The sequence below is a fragment of the Streptopelia decaocto genome, assembly GCF_964273445.1.
Source record: "Streptopelia decaocto genome assembly, chromosome: 4".
In the NCBI taxonomy this organism is placed as follows: Eukaryota; Metazoa; Chordata; class Aves; order Columbiformes; family Columbidae; genus Streptopelia; species Streptopelia decaocto.
Window position 1 is genome coordinate 68,392,755 of NC_138658.1, and position 24,879 is coordinate 68,417,633.

Genomic DNA, 24,879 nt, shown 5'->3' on the forward strand with positions numbered 1-24,879 from the left:
CGTTTATCAGAACCACATCTAACTGCTGCTGTAACGTGGCCGTGTAGCAACTAACGAGAGAACACCTCCCTTCTTGGAACAAGCGCGTTTCAACTAAAAAATAAATCTTTACCTCAAGAAGGAGCGGCTGTGGTTTGAGGTACAAGATACGCAAGGACTGAGGCTATTATCAGTTGGGGTGTGTGGACAAGGCCCTTCCCCGCTCTGGGTTTTTGGGTGCCCTGCCCCGCTGCTCCCTCAGCCGCTCGCAGCGGCGCTTTCCCGCCGGGCCGAGCCCTTCACGGCCGGGAGGCCGCGCTCCCTCCTCGGCGGCGCCGGTGCGGGGCCGCGGGAGCGGCTGCATCCCCGGCCGGAAGAGGAAGGCGGCCGGGGAGCTGCGGAGGGCCGGGGAGGAGCCGCCGCCGCCCGCCTGCAGCATCCCCAAGGGAGGGCGCTTGGCAGGCGGAGGGGACCCGCCCGCGCACCCTGCGGGCCCGGCCCCCTGAGGAGCGGTAGGTGGCCCGGAGCGGGACAGGCCCCGCCGGTGCTGCGGAGGGAGGGACCGAGGCGGGGAGGGCAGGCGGCCGGAGGAGCGGGGCTGGGCGGGGCACGGCGAGGTGCGGATTCCCCGGAGGGCGCCTGGCGGGGGGGGGCGGGTCCTCGTCTCTGCAGGGCCGGCACCTCTGTCCTCTGGCCTTCGGCTGCTCTCAGAAATTGCCTTTTTTTTTTTTTTTTTTTCACCTTTCTTTCTTCCCCGATTGAAACTCCTGCTCTTGACCTGAATCAGGACTTTGTTAAGGAGTCAGAGGAGCCTCCTCAAGGCTTAGCAGGTAAAGCCGGGCCTAAGAAATTTCAGAGGCGGGGGGAGAGATAGCAAGAAAACACCAGAAGGATGAAATTCTTCCTGCTGGCAGATGACAAATCTCCGTTTGCGCGTCAGGGCAGGGCCGGCTTTGCTGCTGATCCCTTCCTGAGAGCACAGCACCAAACCCCGGCCCTGCTCTGGAGCTCCGGGGCAGAAGAGATGAGGGACGGCTGGGGACAGCCAGGAGAGCGTCAGGGACACGAGTGTCCCCAGAAACAACTTCCCTGAACTGAAAATCCTCCCCCTCTTCAAACCTGCCTCACAGAAATCAAATGTCATGTCAGAGGTGAAGTGTTTTGTTTTTGCTGATGGGATGCCAGGGCCCATAAAATGTTTGGTGGTTTCCTGCCTAGCAAAAAAATATGGAGAGGTTTGAACAACAAAACTGATGGAGCACAAAGGCAGAAACATGGAGTACCTCGGGATATTGCATCAGGGAAACTGCAGCCACGTAGCCGAAACTGGAGCTGAATGAAAGGTCAGTGCGAGCATCAGTAGGTTCAAGCCACACACTAGCTGAAATGGCCATGAGAGAAAGGTGTAAAGGATGTTACCCTGTGGGAATAACCCCGGAATAAAGTTCAGCTTGGTCATACAGTTCAGTGCATGCATAAATCGTGAGGAAAAACAAGGCAGAATCTGCCAAAATGAACCCATCCCTCAACTATTAGCTGGATAGACCTAGGGCCAGGGAGGATTTGTCTAAAGGAATGGTTGGTTTGGTTCCAGATGCTCTTGTATCATTTGAGTAAACAAATCATACTAAATGTTTGTAGTAAAGATGCCTTACCATTTTAAATAAAAGGATTGTATTTGTTCTCGTAAAGTCTGTAAAAAGCAAGAGTGAATCAGCAAGATACTCTCATGAAAGTCCTGCAGAGTGCTTCCTGTTTACTGGATACAAATGTAATTTTTTAGAAGCAGAGCACCTGGGAACATGGCCCTGCAAGAGAGAGAAATTAGCAGCAGCTCCGTCAATGACAAGCAAGAACAGAACAGTAATCGTGTTATTACAATTGTCTTCCTGGCACTCTTCATCGACTTGTTGGGATTTGCTCTCATCTTGCCACTGTTTCCCTCCATCCTTGACTATTACAGCCAGACGGGGGTAAGTAACAGAGAAAGTCAGCCTGCTGAAAATTTTAGTTACGAGATCTTTAGGGAAGGATGGAAGAAACATACCTTGTCTTGAGGAAAACCAAATAGCTGGAGGCAGAATAATAACATCCAGCACATTTAAATGGTGCATAAACTGAATTGGTTTGTGAATTTGCATGACACTCTTCCCTCTTACTTTTTCATTAACATGAGGGATTTGTTTGGGGGAAAATTCAGGTATTTCTTAGAGGCTTGTCCTTGTAATCACCAGCATATTTGTGACTTACATTGATGTCACTGGTGAGATGGAGTAAACAACAATCCATAATGTATCTGCATACTGAGGTTTACCTAAGAACCAAAGAAATAAAGGTTCTCACCCTACCTGAGTATTTCACACACTCATTTACTCCCACCCCCAGCACCACATTCACTGGGCCTCAGCTTCCATTCTCAGCAGGGCACTGGCTGCTGCTCTGGGAACACAGGGCACAAAGTTGTGTTGGTTCCCTGAGGTGCAGCTGCTCACGGTGACCATTCTCAGGTGTTACTGGACAAGATGAAGATGTTGTCAAAGGAGAATTATTTTTACAGCCCACACCTGTCTCATAGCCCCTTTCCTAGCCCATTCCAGCTGCAGCTGTAGATTTTGTCTTCCTCACAACCCTATCTCTAACCCTGACCATGGGCTCTGATCTCTAGGATCTTCCCCCACTTCCAATGTATTTCCTATAGCCAAGATCTTCACCTTCTTTTCAGGGCCTTCTTCTTCTTTTCAAGTCCTCCACCTCTTTTCAGGAAACTTTCTTTTTTGCACCACCTCTTCCCTCTGGACCTGCAAGCCCCTGGTTCTCCCAATCTAAATAATGCATGTGCAGAGGAATAGAGTATGTCTCATGTTGCTTTATTAGTTGAAGGATTCAGGACATGCTGCTTTTGTTTAGTTCAAGTTTTAGCAAGCAGCAGGCCTGATGGTATAAAAAAGTTCTAATTCAGACATTTCCACAGCCAAACACATACACCCCATTATCTGCTGCCTGTTAGCATTCACAATTTAAGCTATATTTAGCCTATGACAACTGATCGGTGAGGAAATTTTCCCTAGGGGGGAGGAGGAGGGAAAGAATCATTCAACATTGTCTCTAGTTCACTAAGCTCTGATGCTGTCTTTGCAAATGAAACAGAGAAACTGTCTTCCTGCTATTTCCCAGCTATCTCTTTTGCAGGATGGATTCTATTTGTCATTGCAACGTGGTGTGGACTGGTTTGCAGTGATGGTTGGGATGCCTCCAGAGCGGAAATACAACAGTGTCTTGTTTGGAGGTATGGAAGTAAAACAAGCTAACAGACCAACAAAAAAGGTGGTGTTTTCAAGTTATTTGCAGTGTTAATGTCAGGAACTATGAGGAAAATGACAAGAAATACAAAAAGCATACTTGCCTGTTGCTAGATTTAGATTTCAATAAGACAGAAAATGTCTCTTAGAGCAGGCTGTAAGTGGTGATGTTTTCATCACAGTGATAGCAGTGAAAAGTTGGACAGCCCCATCTTTGTCATTTGGAGACACAAAGGCAGGAGGAATGGGCCAACAGGAGCCTTATGAATTTCAGTAAGGAGAAATGCGAAGTCCTGTCCCTGGGAAGGAGTTGTCCCTTGCAACGGTACAGACAGGTGGGGAGCAGCTTTGATCTAAAGACCCTGAGTGTCCTGGTGAGCAGGAGGCTGAGCATGAGCCAGCAAAAACACCAGCAGAACCTGGGCTGTGTGAACAGAAGCAGAGCCAACAGATTGAGGTAAGTGATTGTCCCCCTTTACCCAGCACTTGTTAGAACGTGCCCAGAGCTTTGCGTCCAGTTTTGCCCCCCTCCAGCACAAGAAAGACCTCCATAAACTGGACAAGTTCAGCAGAGGGCCAGGAAAAGGATCTGGAGAGCCTGGGCTTGTTCAGCCTGGAGCTGCTGGCACCCTTCTGGTGCCTATGGAGAGTTTATTGAGAAGACAGTGAGGCATTTCTTTGTTGTGCATGGAGGGAAGAGAGGCAACAGCCCTAAGTAGAAGCAAGAGAGGTTCAGACTGGAAATAAGGAGGAACTTTTTCACAGTGAGGATGGCCAGTGGAACAGGCTGCCCAGAGAGGTTTTGTAGTCTCCATCCTCAGAGACTCTCAAACCCTAAGTGGTGAAACCCTGAACAATCTGGTCTGACCTCACAACTGGCCCTAGGAGTAGGTGACCTCCAGAGGTCCCCTTTAAACTGAATTGTCCTATGATCTTGCCCAATTTGTTCTACAGATTGCTACAGAAATGCAGGCCTGCTGTTCCTTATTGCCACACGGCCAGCTGAGGGTCAGGTGCCTGCTGTGCTAGACCCTGCACAGTCACAGAAATTACTGTCCCTTAACAATTGATCCACATGTGACTGGAGACCAGTCAGTAGGAAACACTGGAATTAGAAGCTCGTGAGTTCAAGTCTCACCTCCCCGCTGGGCACCTGTAGTGCAGCACTGCTTCTAAATCTCATTAGTCCCATTAAAAGCAGGAGAGCTGCTGACTTGTGGCGTCCAGAAGCATTTGCTGTCACCAGGACACCCTGGTGGGGGTGAGCTCCACTGGGATCAGTGCAGGAAATCCAGCAGCATTTCTGTCATGTTACATATCAGAGGCTCTTTTGGCTCCCTACAATCTAGAGATTGATGAGGAAACTGAAATTTCAGAGTCTGAAGATGTGAGGGTGTCAGGATTAATTTTAATGGGAAATGTCTAGACCATCTCCTTTTAGTGAGCTGAGGCTTCCTCCAATATAAGAAAAAATCTTTTAAACTAAAAACAAAACAAAACAAAACACAAGACTATTATAATGTAAGTGTGAATGTATTGTTACTATTTGAAGTAGGTTTTGGGGGTTTTACAGGTGTTAGAAAGTTTATAAACAATTTTTCTCTTTCCCACAGTGCCCTCCCAGGCATGTTGTTGTTTCTTTGCTCATTTTTAGGCAGATTACTGGCTTTGAATGGTGGGAAGCAGCTTTCTTTAATCCCTCAGAAATCCCTCAGACCTGTCTCCTCCAAGGCCTGGCTGCGTGCCTCCTCCTTGTTCCTTCTCTTTGTCTCAGACTGTTGAAACAAGGGGCTGGGAGCTCACAGTCCTGTTGAACTTGTTGCCTTTCCTTTAGCCTGCAGTGTCCCGTACTCCTGGGAGTGCTGTACCCCTTGGCTTGGCTCATTTGCTTTCAAGGGGAAGGAGAAACCTCCCTGCTCCTTGCAGAGGAACACAACTGACTTTTGCCCTTTGAAGAAAATATAGCGTCTAACTGGGAACAAGCAAATCAAATAAAATAGACCCAGTTTGTCCCAGAAAGAAAGCTGGCATCCTTTGCTGTTTTCTCTCTAGGAGAAAAGTATTGAGAGAAAAGTATTGAGAAGCAGTATTGAGTAGTGACGGGAATGTTCACTAGTTACCTGGCAGCTGCAGGCAGTGAGGGTGCAGGCAAGGTGGCTGAATTAACCTGGTATCTGTCACATTTGACTCCATCTCTTCTGCTGGCTTCGATGACAGCTTTTCTTAATGAGCCATCTAATTTGCTAAACCAGCAGAAAGTGTTGTGGGTTTTGTTGTTGTTTGTTTGTTTGTTTGTTTGTTTGTTTTTCCACATTAGTTTTCTGCCAGATTGAGTTGAATTAGCTCACTGGAGAGCTGATCGAGGCTACAGAAGCAGGAAAGATGGACAGACTGCCCTAGCTGTAGTCAGCCCATCTCAGTCCATCCTGTCTGATTGCACCTTACATGGCTATAGTGGAAAGGTTCATTACACCTGTGATGGTAAGAGATCTCTGCAGTATTCCTGCAGCCTTCATTCTTTTGTTGCCTCAATCTGCAACAAGGAGCATAGGATTGGAAAGATACTTGCAGGAACACCTTGTTGCTTTTCCCAGTGCAGGATATATTCTACTCTCTTTCATCTTTGCTTAGACCGTGACTTCTTCAGGGCACAAACCTTCCCTGGCCTTGTCAAGGCCCTGAGGGCACCAATACTTAGTTGCAGTGACCAGCCTTTGCCCACACGCCTTGTCCCCAGTGATTCAGGAGCTGTATTTCAGCTCAGGCCTGGGCCTTGCCTGAGCTGTATCATAAGCGTAGCCTTGTCTCCAGGGCTGTCTCTGGTCCTGTGTCTTGGATGGACCTTGGACCTACATTGCAGGTGTCTTGTCTCCTGAGTGGACCTACCTCATAATCTTGTTTCCATTCCTTTTCTGCCCCTGTATCCTGCTGGTCTTGACTGGATCCCTGGGTGACCTGACGTATAACCCTTGCCTTGTCTGGAACTGTCGGTGGACCCTGCTGGGACACCCCGCTCTGCCCAACCCATCTGGACCATGTAGGACTGCGCCCTGGTTGGTGAGGGCACTGCCAGGGCTGCGGTCACATCCCCCGTGTGGAACAGCCCAGCTCTTGCTGCTCCCTGGCTGGGAAGCGTTGGCATGTCTAGGTCTTTTTACAGCGCTGGAAATACAAGAAGGAAAACTTGTCTGTCGTTAACATAAACTGCTAGTGCATCAATCGATGAGATTTTTTACACAGTTTTTTGAGCTATCACAAGCATCTGCTCTCCCCAGGGTGTTGAGTATCAATATTCTGCATCCCTCAGTGTTGATGGGAGCAGAACTTCTGGTCTCTCCTCTGCCTTTTAAAGCTTTGATAGCTGAATAATCTGAGACATATAACCCAGTTTTTCCTTTGGAGAAAAACTGGGACAGCGAGACTTTTTTTTGCCTGCTTGTTGAGAGTGTAGTGCAAATTAATAATTGTGTGAAGCTAGAAATGGCAAGAGAAAAGAGGAATTAAAGATCAGAGAAGCTGGAGGCAGTTTTCAAAAGACTCTTGGAGTCTGTTGGAATCACTCCTACCTCTTAGTGTGCCTCACTAACAGCAGTGCTTATGTCCTTCTTTCCATGATAAAAAGGAAAGAAGAGCTAATTAAGTGTGACAGAATCAGGTTCAAAAAAAAATAATAAATCTTAAAAGAGCTGTGACTATTAAAGCCTGCATTATCTGTGCTTTAAGAACAGAAATTTTATGTAGTCAGCTGGGGAAACATTGGAGAATCAGCATTCCATTATAACCAGTGACTTTGAAATGCTTTCTCACCAGTGAAGTAACCAGTGAATCACCCAGTTTATGTTACTGTGGTCAGTCTGTGTATCTGGTCTGTCTGTGTATGCTGCCTCAGTTAAACAACAATGCAAGATTGGGGTTTTGAGGGTGTTCTGTATAGTTGTTGGTTTACATTTAATTGTGTGCTTTTAAAGGACATACTGGAGTGATAAGATCTGGAACAGGTTGGCTCTCTGTGTTTAAGATGAAGGCAGCAAGTCTAATCATACATGTATTTTTTTGTATTATTTTTAGGTCTGATTGGCTCAATCTTTTCCATCCTACAGTTTTTCTCCTCTCCCATCACTGGTGCTGTATCGGACTCCTTGGGCAGAAGACCTGTTATCTTGATGACAGTGGTATGTGTCTCATGCTGATTTCAATTATTCCATCTCAATGCGCAGTTGAAGGCACTGTAGTCTTGTGGTTAGCACAAAGGATTGGGAAATTGAACGTTCTAGATCTGTTGGTTGTTGACTGCTTCTTGCCAGGTCACTTGGCCACACTTCCAAATGTGAGTGCTGAACTTCCCAGATCCAGAATTGTACATAAAAGGCATCAAAATACCTATCTCTTTCTGGGATTTTCCAAAATCCCTTTCCCTTATGTATGGGAGTCTGACTTCAGATGCTTGGTTTGCAAATGTTTGACTTAATCCCTGTATATATTAGTTTCTCAAGGGCTGATCACTTCATGACCTATTTTGCAAAGCCCGGGGATCGTTGGTTAGGAAGTGCTATACAGCAACGTAAGATGCATTTCTTATGAACATAACATTCTCCAAAATGTTTTCTCTGTTGCTGATATGTGGTTCTAATTACAGAAGCAGTGCAGAGCAAGCAGGTACATATGTGGAGAAACTTGGCAGCAAATGAAATACAAATCCTCCTATCCTGTAGGCTTGTGGAGAATGAATTAAATAAACCACATGTACTCATGATTGATTATGAAATTTAAAGGCTAGAACTGTGAATTCTTCTTATTTTAAAATAAGTATTCTCTTAAAGTTGGAAACAAGCGGAGCGGAATTTACAAAAGTGGTTTTGAGCCCCGGACTGATTTAGCTCCCTCTGAACTTTATTTGCTCTTCTAATTTTAGCAGTTAGCAGTCTCACTTTTATATGAAGTTTGTATGGGTTTGCTTCTATTTCTTTTACATCACTGTCAGGGACGTTGTGCGGTATCAGTATATTCAGACATTTCTGTTATGTGGGTTTTGGAGCAACTGTTGACAACAAACAACACAAAAATGAAAAGTTTAGCTGGGAAACATGTAGAAATGATATCAACATTGTTCTGCTTTCTAAACAACCCTTTCTTGCTTCTGCAGATGGGTTTGATAACATCGTACACACTATGGGCTGCTTCTAGGACTTTTGGCGTTTTTCTTCTCTCCAGGATCGTTGGGGGAATAAGCAAAGGGAACGTCAGCCTCTGCACAGCTATAATTGCTGACTTGCACTCCCCAAAAGCACGGAGCAAGGGCATGGTGAGTTGACACACATGGGTTATATGTTTGAGTTTTCTGGGTAACTTAATTGCTTTCAGGTGCTCAGAATGTCTTCCTCAGGTGTGTATTCATTGTTTAAGTGAAAACATGACTTTATAGGCTACCTCACTTCTGAAAAGATGCCAGATCATTTTGCTGATGAGCTCTCAGACTTTACGTGTCAATGACTTTTACCTACAAGTGAGACGCAGATGCCCTAGAGGTAGAAAAACTACCTTTGTACGTGCTATAGCTGTTACTCCTGCTAATAACTATAATTCTCATTAAAACAGCTGAGAAATCAAAGAGTCTTAGGGCCCAATTTTGGTAGCTGGAAGCCAGTTATAGGACAAGCCGTTTTTTCTGACCTTCCCAAGCTGTGGAAGCACAGCGGCTCTGCAGGGCACAGCGTGTCTCCTGGCTGCCTTGGATGCTGCTCAGGCTGCAGGATCTGAGCTCAGCGGGTGAAGGATGTGGCAGTTGGCTGACTGAGCAGCGAGTGATACAAACAGCTGCCCTGTGCTGTGCCAGAAGGCAGCGGACCAGATGGAAACACCCCACAGGCTGAAGTTCCCCTGCGAGTTACCAGTTAAATCTTTTATCTTATAAAAACCTTGGGGGCCCAAACTTCTCCTAACAGATTGTTATAAGCTATTGTGCAGGACAGCTGGTTCTTGGGAGGTGAAAGCTTTAGATTTCTCATAGATAGCTAATGAATTTTCCAAGCAATTTATTGTAGTCCTGGTGAGACAAAGTATACTTTTGTTTATGGAGAGGTGTAGCCATACAGCACTAGTAAATAAAATGGCTTAGGGCCTGCTTTTAGGGCATGAGAGCAAGTCACTTAGTACAGCATGGCTCACATCCATACAGCTATGCTCTCTCCCTTTCCAAAGCAGAATAGGAATATTCATTCTGCTTTCTGGGAAGAGGATACTGCTGTTCCCAAACTGTGATGGGGCATTGCCTGGGGGAATGCTGGCTGGGCAGGCAGAAACAACACCGGAGGTGGTGAGGTGACACCTGCGTGTGCCCTGGCCTTGTTTAGTTTAGTACTATAGGCAGAGATAAACAGGCTCAGGAAAGCAGGAGGATCATGTCCTGGGATGACACATTTGGATCCCACATATGTGAATATACATCTTTAAATGTCTCTTAAAGAAAATGAGCCAGAACCTGCACTGTTGTGTCCTTAAGCAATCTCACTGAGGCTTGATGATTCTAACCAGTGCTCTTTTAAGCTCTCATCCAGCATGTACAGATTCTACCTGTTTAGTACTTGCACTAAATTCAGGTTGTTTGGGGAAGCCTCTCAGCCTGTTTGCTCTATGAGACATAAATTCCTAAATGCAGAAATTGCCAAAGTGTTTTAGAAGCTGTAGACATCATTATGAATTCCTCCCATGGTGCTGTCCTCCCTTCTCCAGTTTTCCACCACAAAAGTTTATCTGCTGGCTGAGCAGTCCCTGAGGTGAGGATCATTCATTTTCTTCCCAACTTCCTTTCATTCATAACCATGTTGCAGTTTGTTCCTGCTGCTTTCCAGACTAGACAGGAAAGAAAGTCAGTTATTTGGCAATAACAGGTTTTTTCACCCTTAACCATCATTGCTCTGTACATCCTTAGGTTGGTTACATTCTCTATCTGATTGTATTTCTTCAAGGCAGCTGCCAAGAAATCCAAATTGTTTTAAAGCTGAGCTACCTGAGCAAACTGGTGTCTAAAACTACACGTCTGTGCTCATTGTGTCACTGCAGGCGATGATTGGCATTGCCTTCTCCCTCGGTTTTACCCTGGGTCCCATGATCGGAGCTTACCTAGCCATGGAGACGGAGAAAGGAGAAGTCTTCTACCTTCGGTCAGCGTTGTTAGCGCTCATGTTTGCTGTGGCTGATTTCATTTTCATCTTCTTCCTACTTCCGGAGACACTTCCCAAAGGAAAACGGGTAAATGGACTATCGATCTGAAGATCTGTGTTTCTTGCAAAATTTGACAACTGTTGAAATACTAGAAACAATGAAGAAGAGGCTGAGCCAGTGTCTCAGGAATTTAGCTCATTCATGGGACTAGGATTTAATATTATTAATCAGGCTGATGTCAAAAAGGTTGTATGATGGTTCCACCTCCTAGCCCAGTGTAATATGAGAAACTCTTCATAGTTTACATGTCTGCTTAATTGCTGGTTTTGTTGTATTAGGTTTAAATTTGTCAAAAACTGGCAGGAGCCTAGGAAGATGAGGGTGAATTTTAAACTGTGATCACAATGACTCCCTGGGGATTAACTTCAGCTAATCATAAAAGTAAATGCATCAGAGACTGGATTTTCTTTCATTTAACCAGTATTTGTTAGAGTTTTGTTAACTATTATCTCATGTTCGCTTGATTATTTTGAACACTCAAGTAGCAAGTGACGTCCCTGAGCTGTGCTATCTCCCACAGATACAAAATATCTACATGTGCTAAAACTCATTGACTGACTGGATTTGTGAGGCCAAACATTTATTAACATTATGATTTAATATTATGTGATCAGACACTGGCCAAGATATATCTGATTAAAAGTCTCTTGGAGCAGTCTCCTTTGGCAGTGTGGGAGAGACTGAACTCAGCCAGAGGTATGTGGGTGAGGCATTCCATTTGGGGCTTTCCAGCTGGATTGGATCTTTCCTGTCGTCCCTGGTTTCTGAGCAGCACTCAGCCCTTGAAGCTGCTTGTTCTCTGGGCAGCCAAACCCACGTGACACTGAGAATTGTTCAGGAAACTTCTGTCTGCAATGCCCTTGCCAGGGCAAAACTTCAGACCTTCCCTGAGTATTTCCCCACAAGCTGTGTCCCGTGTGAAACTGGTTGCTCACCTTCTCTTCCCAAGCACTACAGCTTTTTTTTTTTTTTTAAAGAAAAAAACACCAGCTCTTCTATGTGTCATCTGTTGCCCTTTCCTATTTGGCTGTTTCTAAACATTCCAGATAAAATCCTGTTCTTGGTTAGAGCTTGCGCACTCTAGGGTGGTGGCAACATGTTGACGTAGGGTAGTGCTGGAGAGCAAATCCATTTTCTGTAAACGATTCCACGTTTGCTGTAGAGGGATAAATGGCTTCAGCATCTTTTAGGACTGTATGATGACTGAATACCTCCCTCCCCCTTTTATTATCCTCTTTTTGGGGCTCTGTGCAGCAGTGGGTATTGTGTGAGGTGGATTAATAGTTGCCTCTCAGGGTCAGGTCCCAGTTGTGCAAAATCCACAGGGTGCTGATAGCTGGTGAGACAGAGGTTTATCTGACACTAGAGCTCCTTGCGATGGGTATCAGTGTTAGTGCTTTTGTGCTGTTTCCTTTCAGCCTGCAGCTTGGCAGTGGCCGCATGTGATTTACGTGTTCCAGGGTATTTGTAATTTCACTTGTTAGGCTGCTTTGCTCTTCCCTTGGGTAATTCTTCCCACTTTCTGAGTGGGAGCAGAGCAGTGTTCTTGGTCCCTGCCAGAGGAAAGGCAGGTATGCTGGCCGCCCTTCTGGAACTTGGCTGGGCTGAGCTGGAGCATATATTCCTGGAATATAGGAGTGGATGTGTTGGAAGGACAGAGCTGTAAAAGAGGGGAAATGATAACGAGAACCGGTAGGAGGATGTGCCAGTGAGATCAAACATCTGTTTCCTTGAAATATGCTGTATTCTCATGATATTGCTGTTTCTCTATCAGTCCTCTTTTCTCAGGAGACAAGATCAAGTATTTCACGTTCATTCATGTTGGAACTAATTTGCAGAAAGGGGAAGGTGGAGGGTGACAGGGGGAATGAGGATGCATTTTCATACAAAGAGAACAGAATTTTCACTGTTCTTCTTCCCCCCCCCCTTTTTTTTTTTCACAACTATTCCACAAGTTTATGAGGTGAAAAGTGACCAGAGAATTCTACCTTTCACCTGTCAGAGACACTGCTCTTCTGTGAGGCGGCCAGAACAGCTCCTGCTGTGACCTGCTTGGGAGACGGGAGGAATAGAAAGGTCTCTAGTGGAATCTGTCCCTTTTAAGAGCTTGTGAGTTCAGGTTTAGCTAAGCTAGTCCTGGGCAAGGCTGCCTAGCTGGGGGGAGGGTCTTACAACATGTTTTTTTCTCTGTTATCCAGTTAATCACGTGTAGGGCTGTGCAGCCCCATAGCAGACTTATGGAAGAACGAGGTTTTTGCCCTGTGAATACTAAATACTGTCTGGTTCGAATCGTGAGGCTGGAGCTCAGAAGGCCCAGGCTGCATTCCTGATTTGCACTGATATGTTACTTGACTCTGTATTACAGGAAAACAGAGTAAACAAAGACACTTTGAAAAATGTCCGCCACTCGAGGTGACTTTTGGGGTGATCATGAAGTAAAACGGAGCAATTTTGGAGTAATAAATCATAAACACAGGAATTAAATACAAGTTAGATGTTGCACGTTTTGAATCTGCGAAGAATCTAAACCCCATGCAGCTGGTGACATTGACTGAAATTGGCAATGTGTACTTTGTTATTTGGGTGTGGTGAAACACTTTGGTGGTTTCATGACAGTGTTCTCATTATTGATCAGTGGATGAAGTCACTTCTAGACCACTGCTTCCAGGGAAAAGATAGGAGAAATTGAAAGAAATTTATGTGCACACACTCATCTATATTTTAAAAAATACAATATAGATCTGTAATTTCATAAGATATGTAAGATTTTAAACATATATATATATAATGTATATCCTCCAGACCAACCTAAAATCAGCTTTGTAGTACAAAGCAGCTTGGCACTTTGTCTGACTTGGATAATAATTCAAAACAGGTACAAACCACAGGTTTTTTATTACTGGCAAACATGCTTGAGGAGAGTTGCTTGTTACCAGATTCCCTGGGCTGCAGTGCAGGCACCATCGTGCCAACAACTGCAGGAGCGGGGGATTGCTGCAAGCCAGCTTCAGGAAATCCTCTTACAGACCTTTTAAAAGCATGAGAAACTTCTTCTTGGGAGTGTCTGTTTACTCTCTGTGATACTTGCAGTGAAAGGGGAAATAAATATCTCAGTTTGTTCCGTGTGGATCAGCAGCTTTATGGCTTTATACAGAACAGCCGGGTATATTGAACCGGTTGCTGTTGTGAGACCAATGGCCTCCAGAGCTCTTGCTGTCGGATACTCAGAAGCCCTGACTATCAAAACAAGACAGGGGTCATGTTAATACCCTATTGAAGGTTGATTTGTTTACAGCTTTATTAAATCCAGTCTATATGAGTCCTCAGGTCATGCACTAAGATTAAGTTCCAGTGATAATTTGACCTTTAATCTCTGCCCCCAAGGGGGTAACAGCTCCCACCCTATCTGGGAAGAGAAGGAAGCTCATCAGATAAAGGCTGTGCTGTGCTTTGAAGCTGTGAAATACAAAGTGTGATTATTCAGGATTCTGTCTTATCTCTTCTGTCTGTCTTATCTCTTCCCATGACTGTCATGAAAAGTGACAGTCTAAATTCTCCTACTTTAAAAGGAATCATTTCCTTAAGAATGTAGACGTTATTTCTTCTTTAATATTTTCTTTAGTTTTCTATATGTTAGAATTAAAAAAAAATAAACAAATTTTAGAATTAAATTCTTTATGGATGGAAGAATAAGCATCTCCTAAGCTCTGGTTGTTAAGGAGCAGGGAGAATGCCACTAGATGCATAATTAGGTTGAGATGTACGAGGACCAGAAGCGCTACAAAATACATTTTCCTCTTTGAAAACACCACACAATGTGGCTGGCCAGAGTCCCTATAGAAGCCTCTCTAAAATCTCTCCAAGGAATCTCTTTAAAAATTACATTTTCCTTTTCTTCCCCAGGAGGTGTCACTGGCTGGCTAAAAGAACAATCAGTACCAAACCAGAGGGTGGTTTGATGTGCTACACACTGTTCTCAGACCTGTAGCCCCAGCTTCCCATGAGCTTGCAGGCAGATGTGCCATTGTTTTCTCAGTAAACGTTCATTCGACATGAGCGATGATGCAAAAAGTGAACCAAATAAAGCCACCTTCAGCGCTATGGAGAATGAGCCTCTTCTGTTTTCTAAGAGCCCAGGAAAGAATCTGTTTTCTGTCTTGAGCGACCGCTGCTCTCAGTGCTTCACCTTCTCATCACAGTGCTGGAGCCAGCTCTGTGATCAGAAAGTCTGGACTGTATTTAGGGGTCACTCCAGCCCCAACGCCAGCTGCCTTGTTTCATCTCAGACAGTTTGTGTAGCTGTAGAAGCACATTTGGCTGTTACTGTCAGTTCCTTGCAGTAGTTATTACACCAGGTTTTTAAATAAGCCTCTTTCTTCCTCTGATCAGGTCTCTTCCATGACGTCTGGATTTCAGGCAGCAGTTGACTTGCTCAGTCCTTTGGCTTTATTTCAGTTCTCTGCAGTCACCCGAGGAAAAGAATCCCCTTCGGAGGAGAGTAAGTGTCAGCTGGCTTTTTATATTAATATTTTGTGCCTTTGTGAATGTGGCAGTGGTTTCTAAGTGAAAATTTTACTCAAACCACTTTGGGAGCAGCACTCTGTTCGCTCATTTAAAACCCACCATGCTAACTTACGAACAGGGAACTGCAGCATCCCTTGGACGCTGCTCCTGTTATTCCCAAAAAAGATTAGTGTTTTGAAGATTTTTGACTTGCTACTTGCCTTTTCTCCAGGCACAGCTCGCAGCATAGGGTAGGCTACAGTAAGTGAAGTTATTTGAAAAGATAGATCAAGGCATCAATAAGGGAGATGTGAGTTTGCTTGTTCAAGCTGCAAACTGGGAAACTTCAGACTGGAATTTGATTTTTCAGTTCAGGACTTGGAGATGTAGGTTTTGAGCTGACCATTTCTCTATATGAAATTATTTAAGCCACAGAAAATAAATCAGTGTTTGTCATGTACAACAACTTATCATTCAGCACTTGCTGCTGTATCAGGAGTGGAGTAATATTTGCCACTCTGGAGAAAACCTGGTAAACCCTGCATTGGCAGAAAAATAAGTGAGGTAATCTGTCACAGACCATCTGTAGCTTAGAAAAAGGGATACTGTGCTTAACCAATGTCATCCTGACAGCAGCATCAAGGTATTGGGTGGAACGCAGGTATTGATTAAAAGAAGTTAATTAGATAAATAAATCAATCCCCAAATAGGTTGGGGGTGTGAGTGTGAGGCAGAGGGGCTGGATTGGGTGAGGGAGATCAGGGTGACCCAGATTGAGATGAGTCTTCTGGGCTCTCCTCCCCTCATAAGAAGGGAGGTAGTGGGCAGAAGTCATTTTGTGCCATGTCTTGTATGGATATTTAAAGTGTATGGATATTTAAACTTTTCCCTGTACAGCTGATAAATGTTGCTCTATTCTTGTTATATTCTCAAGCTATGCTTGAAAAACACCACTGTGTTTCCCTTTTTTTTTTAATTGATATTTGTTTGGTTTTTTGTTTGTTTAGATCTTCAGAATCTCAAAACTTTAGGCCTGGCTTATTTCCTGTACCTCTTCCTGTTTTCTGGCTTGGAGTATACACTGAGTTTTCTCACCCACCAGAGATTCCAGTTCAGCAGGTATAGCACACTTACAAGATAAATGTTGTATATTTTGTCTAGGATATTTTAAAAAATCTTGGCTTATGTTTTCCTCATTTATTTTGAAGAGAGGCTTCACGAGGTTAGTAAAAGCACTCAGAAAGCAAGCACTGTGTTCAGAGAGACTTGGGTTTTGTGGGAAGAATTTATGAAAATAAGGCACACTGTTTATCATGAAAGGAAATACTCTGTCTACAGTTTCTAATAACTTGAGAAAATCAATACACAAGATTAAATCAAAGCTCCTGAAATGTGTATTGCTGGGCTAGTTGTATTGATTATAATAAAACCTTTTCTTGCCCAGAAGAGTTCTTCAGTATCAGGACAAATTTCAGAGCTCAAAAAAGGCAAAGGATGGAGGGAAAGCTGTGTGATTCGATTTGCTCATCAGAGCTCTGCATTGCATACAGTGTACAGTGATTACATCATAGAGTTTGATTTCCTTTAGTCAAATTCTAGAGAAGAAAGAGAACAGAAACCATTAACGGCAGCTCAGCTTGAAATACTTTCCCTGCCAGCTCATAGGAAGATTTCCAGCCAGGAACATCATCTTGCAACTCGATTCCTTATGTGTGTCCTTCCCTTTGAGTAATTCTCAGGGGTTTGTCTCATCTTTCCCTGTCTTTCATTACCATTTGTGGCTTAACTAACACGTGTGCATCACGAGAAGGTTTTCTAGTGCTTTAAGCTTGTGTCTGCACAGTCCTTTCAGGATGGCCATGTAGTGAGACACACAGCTTTATGCTGACAGCACAGGCTGTGTGACAAACAAGCTTGTTATGGAGGTGAGAACTTCTAGTTGAGAATATCCCCATAGTTTAGTAGATAAGAGAGGTGAAAGGGAAACTTGAAGAAATAGGTAAGGGTGGAGGGAGCGATTGCGTCCCGGTGCAGTGCGTGATCACACCATGCCAGCGCCCGTGTTGTGCCCCAGTGACATTAACCAAACTCTGCGTGGCTGCTGGCAGTGGCTGAGAAAGCAAAACACCTGTTCCTTGGAAACCAGTAGCTCCTGTGCATATGGCACAGACTTCCATGGCACAGGGTAATTAATGAGTTGGAAACAACTGGACTACGTCAGAGCAGTCTAGAAATGATTGCAGCATTGGCCAGCAGCTGGCCCATCTCTGAGACCTCAGATGTTTATCTTCGTGCTGTCTCCTGCCATGGAAACTCGTGTCAGCGTATTAAGAACTTTGCGCTGCTCGTGTGAGCACCGGACAGGATTTTCTCTCTCTTGTTCAGGAAAGGATCTGCACTGTGGATCCCAGGGTGCAATGCTCTGTGCGTGACTCCATACTCTGTTTTTGCCTCCCTTCCAGCATGCAGCAGGGCAAGATGTTTTTCTTTATTGGAATAACAATGGCTGTGATCCAGGGAGGCTATGCTCGCCGAATCAAGCCAGGAAATGAAATCAGAGCTGTAAAAAGGGTAAAAAATAACCAACCATATTTCTTTTTTTCTTTTCCTCCACAAATCTGATATGTTAATTTTCAGTCTGAAGTGCAAAAAAGGGTAGTTGGAGGCTAGAAATGTACTTGACAAATCAAAAGGAATTTCTGGCTCATAAATCCAGCTAAATTACTTCTGAAGACCCTGGTTGTTGGGCACTTATCAGTCTAAACTTTGGAACGTTAGAGCTCTCTCCTACCATATCAGCTACAATATTATTGAAACTTTCAGTTCTTCCTCTACAACTTCAGTAGGGAATGAGAACAGAGTGTCAATCTGTGCAAGCTTTGTTTCAGTGATTTCTCTTGCAGTGCAGACATTGAAACGGCTAAAGCTGCTTCAGAGCTGATCTCTGACTCTCCTTCTGCCAAATTGTTTTCAGGGACATCACCAATCTGCCCATCTCTGTGCCTGCCAGGCTTTCCCTAGAGTATATTTCACTGGTGGGCAGGGGCAAATAGATTCTTCCTCAGATCTTCAGTTTGTGATTGTCAGTATCACATGTCACAATGGCATATACCGATGGTTTTACTTGTGGAAATGTGCATTTCTGTGGTTTGCTTCCCTCTTTCATCACAGAGGTGAGATGTACTGGCATGACAGGGAACAGTTCTCTACAGCTTATACAGCTGTGGGACAAGCAGGTAAGTCTTGACATTTACACTTGTACGTGGACTAAACAAGGCTGGTTTCAAGTGTTTCTGAACTCCTGTTGGTAACAGGACTGTTAAAGCCTCCGTCAATTGATTATGCATTATGAGGCCAGTGTGTGTGATTTCAATGGTGTCAGGGTAAAAAAAATTACCAAACTACACTGCATTCCAGTGAGCTGACAGCTTCTCTTGAATTATTTCCACTGGTGGAACCATCTCCACCCTGCTCCCTGGCCCACGCGTGACCGGCACGCTCGTGTTGCACAGGGGAAGCCTTTCCCGGGGATGGGAGCTCCTGCTGCTGCGTTAGTGCCGCTTTATGCCCCGCATCCCCCTGCTCCGTGTGCCCTGCCCGCCTGCTGCGTCTGCTGTCCCTGCACCGCAGCTCAGGCGCAGTGTGGCTTGTCCCTCTGAGTTCTGTACCCTTCCCGCACTGGGAAGCGCAGTTACCTCCAAACACTCACCCAGTTTAGTTGTCGGGGCTCATAACCACCCGTGTGTGCTGCGCGGAAACCCGCTGGCCCTGGAGACCCCTTCTGGGCATGTACGTACCTGGAGTGGCTTTTGTGGCACGAGTTCCCCCTTTTCCTGAACTGGCAATTTGTGAATCTGGAACGTATGGCAAATGTGGCCTCTCTTAGCACAGTGATTACAGCAGCTCATTTATAACTGAATCTTCAAAATGAGACATTTGGTGGGAGTGAATACCCCCTTTTGTGAAACACACAGCAGATCCCAACTGCTCTGTCACTTCGTGCAAGGGAGAGACCACAGGCAACCACGTCCAAGCTCTTGGAGGAGATGAGGAATGTTTATTATTTTTGGGGGTTGAATTTCATATGCCATTCCCCCTCCCATGTTTTTCCTTGGCTGTAGAAGCGTGGACTTGGAAAGCTCAAGAGGGGTGGATATAGCCCTTAAAATCAATCAGTACTGCTGAGAACAAGCAGAGGAGCTGCAGTTCTGTTGCACACAAGCTTTTTGATTTCTTGTGCCAGCTCAGGAGACAAAGAGTTCAAGCCAGATTTCTGTTCGGTTCAATACAGAGCAAGATTGCGTGAGAGAACTCTGCAAAAACCAGTTTATCCTCAGCTGTGGGAAACGGGTGGTGAGATAACTACAGCCTGTTACTGGCGACTCCAGCCTGCGCGTGGTCTTAACTTACGTGAGTGAGAGAGAAAGGTGAATTGCGCTGGTCTGTGGCCACCCAGGTGAATCTGAAGTCTCTGCTCTGGAAGAGGGGGCTTTCTGCTTCTCACTTAAATGTAGTCCCATCAGCAGAAGAGAACTAACCTAGAGTTAGGCTTTAACAAGCAGGGCTTAAATGTAACCGTGTGACTCATTCATTTTGCAGGCTATTATGTTGCTGATTCCAGCTTTCTTGCTGATCGGATGGGCTGCAGATGTGACGGTGCTGAGTGCTGGACTCTTGCTGTACTCCTTCGGTGAGCTCTGCAAAATGCACTGAAAGCTTAGCACTGATCATTTTTCTTCATCTATTATTCACCCCATTAAAAAAATGCACTTCTAATTTTAAACTCTAAGTAAGAAAAAGTTAATATTTCTGTTTATAAAATATGGAAGAAATAGTGTCTCTTCGTTCTTTGATGCTGTTTGTATCACAGGAGGTTGCCATGGTGAAATTTGGAAGCATCCCCAGTTCTCGTGTTGTCCTGTTTACTGGGCAGCTCTCAGGGGGGATGTTTTTACCCCCTCTGATCAGACCTAGAAGCAAAATATTAATATTCAGTGAAGAGCTCAGTTCAGGAAAAGAAGGGAGCCAGCGTGTCTTTGTATCTCTGTGATGGCTGCATTATTTCTTAGGCAGCAGGCGGAAGAGCCCTGCGAGGGGGACCCTGTTGCACGGGGCTGTGCTGGCCGGACGCTGCTCCGCGCTCTCCCAGGACAACCCCCGGCTCAGGCTGGGAGCAAAACTCCCCTGATGGTTTCTGAATAGTGCAGCTGGTTTTCAAATATGTTTAAGTGTTTGCATAAATAATATTCCATCAATTTAAGCTGTCACTCAGGGAAACAGTTATGAATGAAGCTGGATTCATGTACTGAAATGCCTATTTGAAAAGAGAGTTTGGATATTCCAAATGCTGCTAACTATTGTTCAGAAGCTCCAAATATGACTAATTCAGAAGTAGGAGACTTCTCTTTTGCATGATACAGCTTGATTTAAGAGTAAACTGTAAACCATAAAGTGCATCTATTTAGTAGCTTGCTTATCCTGGGTCAGCAGTTTGACAGGTTTCAAAATCTACATCTTCTCTACAGAGATGGGGTGACGAGGGGGAGAGGAGGAGTTTGTTTTTTGTGACTGTGCTTCTGAGTTTGGAGCCTCGTGGTCCTGCCCCATACCTGGGCAGAAAGCCCCATCTCCCCCCAGGGAAGCCTCCGCAGGGGCCTCTGTTCTGCATCTCGTCCTCCCCAGGAGTTAAAGCAAAATGTCTGTCGTTCCTGCTGTCCAGTTTCTGCTTTGAATGCTTTAAGCATTTCCTTCTTGGCAGAAAAGGCCCCTGTGATTGTTGAACAGCTCTTGGCTTTTGTGCCCCAAAATTTTGTAATCTCTCATTTCCCAAGACAGAACACAGCTGCCTCTTGCATCAGTGAGTAGGGTAAAGCCACATGCCCAGGGACAGTGTGATTCTGGGTGCAGCCACCTCACTGTTCCTGTGAAATACGAGCGATTCCCTTTCCCTGCTCCACCTGACAAGACCACAGCGATTTGGAAAAAGCCCAGTGAGCTGCGCTGACCCATCTGCCCCTTTCCCGTGGGGTCGCAGAGGGAGAGACACTGATGCGAAACATCTGCTCGGAGCAGCTGTGGCTCTGGGTGCAGGTTGGCTTTGAGGGGGTGTTTTCATGATTGAACTGGATTCAACCTGATGATTCACTGTTGGTGCAGTGCCCCAGCGCTCAGCATATTTCTCTGCAGTAGTAACGAGTTTAGGCCACATGTTTTTCACTGTTGCTCTTGTAACTGTTTTGAGCTCCCTGCTGTTCATTAACAGTCTCTTTTGTGGATTTTTCCAGCTGCGGCCATTGTAATCCCGTGTTTGTCAGCAGTGGTGTCAGGCTACGGTGAGTATCTTTCCTGCTTTGAGGGGCAGCCCTTGACCACGGAACTGACCTTTGTGTAGACCTGGCTCAGATACAGAACTGACCTCAAGTTTAGTGATGCATCAACAGCAACGCTCGTGCTGTAGGTCCACCTCAGAGCTGAATGCTGGAGCGGTGCCTCTGGTGCTGCGTGAGTTTATAGGAGCTGCTTTCTCCCCAGATGCATTAACAAGGACAGCAGAAACACTGAGTGTTGCAGTGGAGTGCTGCTCAACATTGTATGTAATCCTGAAGCAGGAACCACTCAAGCAGGAGCGAGTCTCAGGCCTAGAAAAGAGCCTTCCCAGGCACTTGTGCAGTGCCCCTGTTCAGCACAGCCAGCGAGCCGGGACCGTCGGTGCCCGCTGATCACACTGTGCTTTGCTGTGGGGAGCAAACCAGCTCCATCGTGCTGGAGGTGCTGCAGCCTTCAGCACCTTCCCTGCTCTGAACGTCCTTCCCAGCAGGGAGGCTGCGTGGGGCAACCTTATTTCTGGCTATGATTGAAAAGGTGGGTAACAGTGTGCAAAGAATTAATATTGTGGACAAAGGCCACAAACAGAATGGCTTTGTGGTCTCTGATTTCTTCCTGATTCCTTAGAAGAGGCTTTCTAAGGAACCTAAAACCTTCTGGGTTTGTGGCACTGGTTGCCACATACATCTGCTTCACAAGTTATCTGTTTTGCTCTTGAGGCTGACACCGTTCTTCCTCTGGCTTTGGTGCAGTTGGGTCCCTGCACTACAGCACTTGCTGAGGCAAAAAGACTTTGCTCATTAATGTCACTTTTATGTTGCTCTTATTTAACTTCCATCCCTGCTTCTGTGTTTATTACACACCTGTTGCCTTCTCAGCAAATCTTGTGCACAGTGTGCAAAGCTTGTTTTGGTGTTGGTTTTGTTTGGAGTGGGGAGGGTGCACGAGATGTCAGCTGTGGACAAGCACACTTGACAAGCAGTGAAGCAGCACTCATGTTTATCTTGGTGGAGGGGAAATAAATGCAGCTTGGGCAACGACATTGAAATGAAAGGAGGGGGAGATGCATGTGGGGAAATACTTCCCAAAGAGCAATGCTGCAGGAGGGACCACAGTGCCCTGCCCAAGCAAAACCCCTGCACTGATCCTGCCTCTCCGCACAGGCTCCGCCAGCCAGAAGGGACGAGTCATGGGGATCCTGCGCAGCCTGGGCGCCCTCGCCAGAGCCCTGGGACCCATCCTGTCAGCTACGGGTGAGTGTGGGGTCCTGCTCCTGCCCACCTCTGCAACACACAGCAGCACTCTGGGGGGGCTGACAGAAAAGGGGAAGCGCAGCACGTTTCAGGGCCATAAAGTTGCCTGCAGAAGTAGGGACGCCTGAGAGCTGCACCAGGGGTGGGACATGGTCCTGGTTAACACCAATGAAAGCCTCACAGAGGAGTTTAAAAAGTCCATACGAGCAGAGATAGACTAGACAGCAGGGACTGCCTGGCTCCCTAAACATTCCAGCAACTGCATCAAACTAGTCCAAGCCCTGTGAGCAGCGCAGAGGACCTGGCCCCAATGTGCAGAGGGAGCTGAAGGCTGAGGAGCCTTTGCTGGGCTGATTTTTAGCCATTTTAGCAAGTAAATGCCCCTGCTGAGGGGCCACCCAGGCACTGCGTAAGCAGGAGTCAGTGAAATCAAAGGCTCCTGTGCTGTGGTAACTATTTCTCCACCTCTTACGAAGCTGCATCCCAAGATAATACAAATTAAGTAGAGACAGTTCATGTACAGTAAAGAACATTTCAGCATTAAAATCTAGAAACTAGATTAAAAGAGCCCACATTCTGCGCAGGGAGGGTGCAGTGCCTAGTGGCCCTGGTTAAGGCCAAACCTAGGCTGTGCCTAAGGAGCCCCCTGTACAGGCTCCATTCCCATAGGGTAAAGGAACAGAATCAGGGGAAGCAGCCACACAGCAAGTCAGAGCTTGAACTCAGACCTAATGTTAAGCTTAAGGAAAGCTTAACATTAACAGTTGCCTGACTGCATCAGCACAGCAAGCAACTGGCTTGCTCTGGCTCACCAAACCAGTGCCTCATACAGCAGCCTCTGAAAGGACAGGCCAGACTTTGGGCTTTACAGGAAAACCAAACCAGCAGAACCGCTCCCAAGTGCAGCACAAGTCCTGCCCTCGCCCTCCCACCTCGGCACCAGATTCACGAGTGTTTCACAGCAGGAGACCAACACCAACAGTGAGGAAGCTTCCAGAGCAGCACAGACAGCACCAGGAGCAGCTGTGGAGGACGCGCAGGGCAAAGAGTTAAACAGTTATTTGTAAAGCTGAGTGAGCAGAAACTTCCCTATTGCTAAACTGGCAAGAATGGGAAGAGCCCATTTACAATTTCCACTTTTAACACGCTGTTTCCTTGGGTGAGACCCAGCACGGATTAGCCACCTCCTCTATGTACCGTGTGCCTGCAAGATGTGCAGGGAACGATTCAGTAACTCTGTGGTCTCCAGTTGTGTCGCTAAGCTGCCCAGAGCAGTCGCTCTGAAGGCCGGTTTACACAGACGTGAGGACACGCACACTAACCAGCTCACTCTTGTTTCCTTTGCAGTTTACTGGCTGGCAGGAGCAGAGCTTTGCTTCACTGTCTGCGCAGCTTTCTTCCTCATCCCCTTCGTTTTACTTGGTTCTGTAAAACAGCAGACAAAGAAGGAGTAGGAGATAGATAATCACCGATAACCAGCAGCTTGTAAGGAGCTCTGCAAGACCGGACGGGTGGCGCCTGACACTGCTCAGCACATGGGAAGAGGAGGATTTTCATCATCTGGAAGGGGATATGTGATGACCATTTGCAGCAACAACGGACTTTGGGTTTCTCATGGCCCTCCACAAGCAGTTATGTTTAAAACTGTCCCCCAGCCAGTGTGACTTATTTTGCAAATAGAAAATGATAAAAAAAAACAACCAAAAAGACAAAAAAACCCACCAAACCACACAACCAAAACACACACACAAACACCCCAACCAACCCCCACACAACCAAAACAGCTGAGTAAAGCATTAAGATCCTCAGAGCAGCAGAGCTGGGTGTGACAGGAGCCCAGCACAGCACCGTCCCGAGCTGCTGAACGGAGCACACGCAGCGCGTTTCTCCGCTCCCAATCCACCCCCAGCAGGACCCGGCTGCCCGGCGGTGCCGCACACGGGTGGTTCGAACAGGGACTTTCTGCACAACTGTCACAAGATCTGCACAAACGCTCCGCGGCCCTGGGAACAGCCGTACCCACTGCCTTAAAACATGATGACCAAAAGCAAGAAGCATCCTACAGCTTTCCTGAGCCCCACTGGCACTCTGGCACAGGAGGACTGTTTTTAATACACAAATTTCGAGAGCTATATTTCTAATACTGTGTGATGTTTCTCAATGACCAAACACTGTTCTTTTTGCATTACAAATAAACTGTGACATTGTACTCTCCTCGAGTCAGTTACTCACAGCCCAGCTGTTCTGCCCATCTAAAGCAAAACTGCACCGGGGGGCTGTGTGGGGACAGGACCCTGCGC

General features: G+C 46.0%; 1 protein-coding gene across 5 annotated transcripts; it reads left to right on the forward strand.

The window, feature by feature from the left end:
* Positions 1-24,788, forward strand: MFSD10 (major facilitator superfamily domain containing 10). 5 transcript variants are annotated; one of them, XM_082050463.1, is made up of 14 exons: positions 1-139; positions 767-809; positions 1,763-1,952; positions 3,169-3,265; positions 7,347-7,450; positions 8,422-8,580; positions 10,338-10,526; positions 14,889-14,997; positions 16,010-16,121; positions 17,465-17,573; positions 19,602-19,692; positions 21,287-21,334; positions 22,490-22,579; positions 23,927-24,788. In XM_082050463.1, exons 3-14 carry the CDS (start codon positions 1,782-1,784, stop codon positions 24,031-24,033), a joined length of 1,386 nt encoding a protein of 461 aa, XP_081906589.1. In that variant the 5' UTR covers positions 1-139; positions 767-809; positions 1,763-1,781; the 3' UTR covers positions 24,034-24,788. The 5 variants fall into 5 exon arrangements, with proteins under 5 accessions (XP_081906589.1, XP_081906591.1, XP_081906588.1 ...); XM_082050462.1 differs by lacking the exon at positions 1-139 and adding an exon at positions 187-491; XM_082050465.1 differs by lacking the exons at positions 1-139; positions 767-809 and adding an exon at positions 186-495 and having other exon boundaries at positions 1,766-1,952.
* The last annotated feature ends 91 nt before the right edge of the window (positions 24,789-24,879 follow it).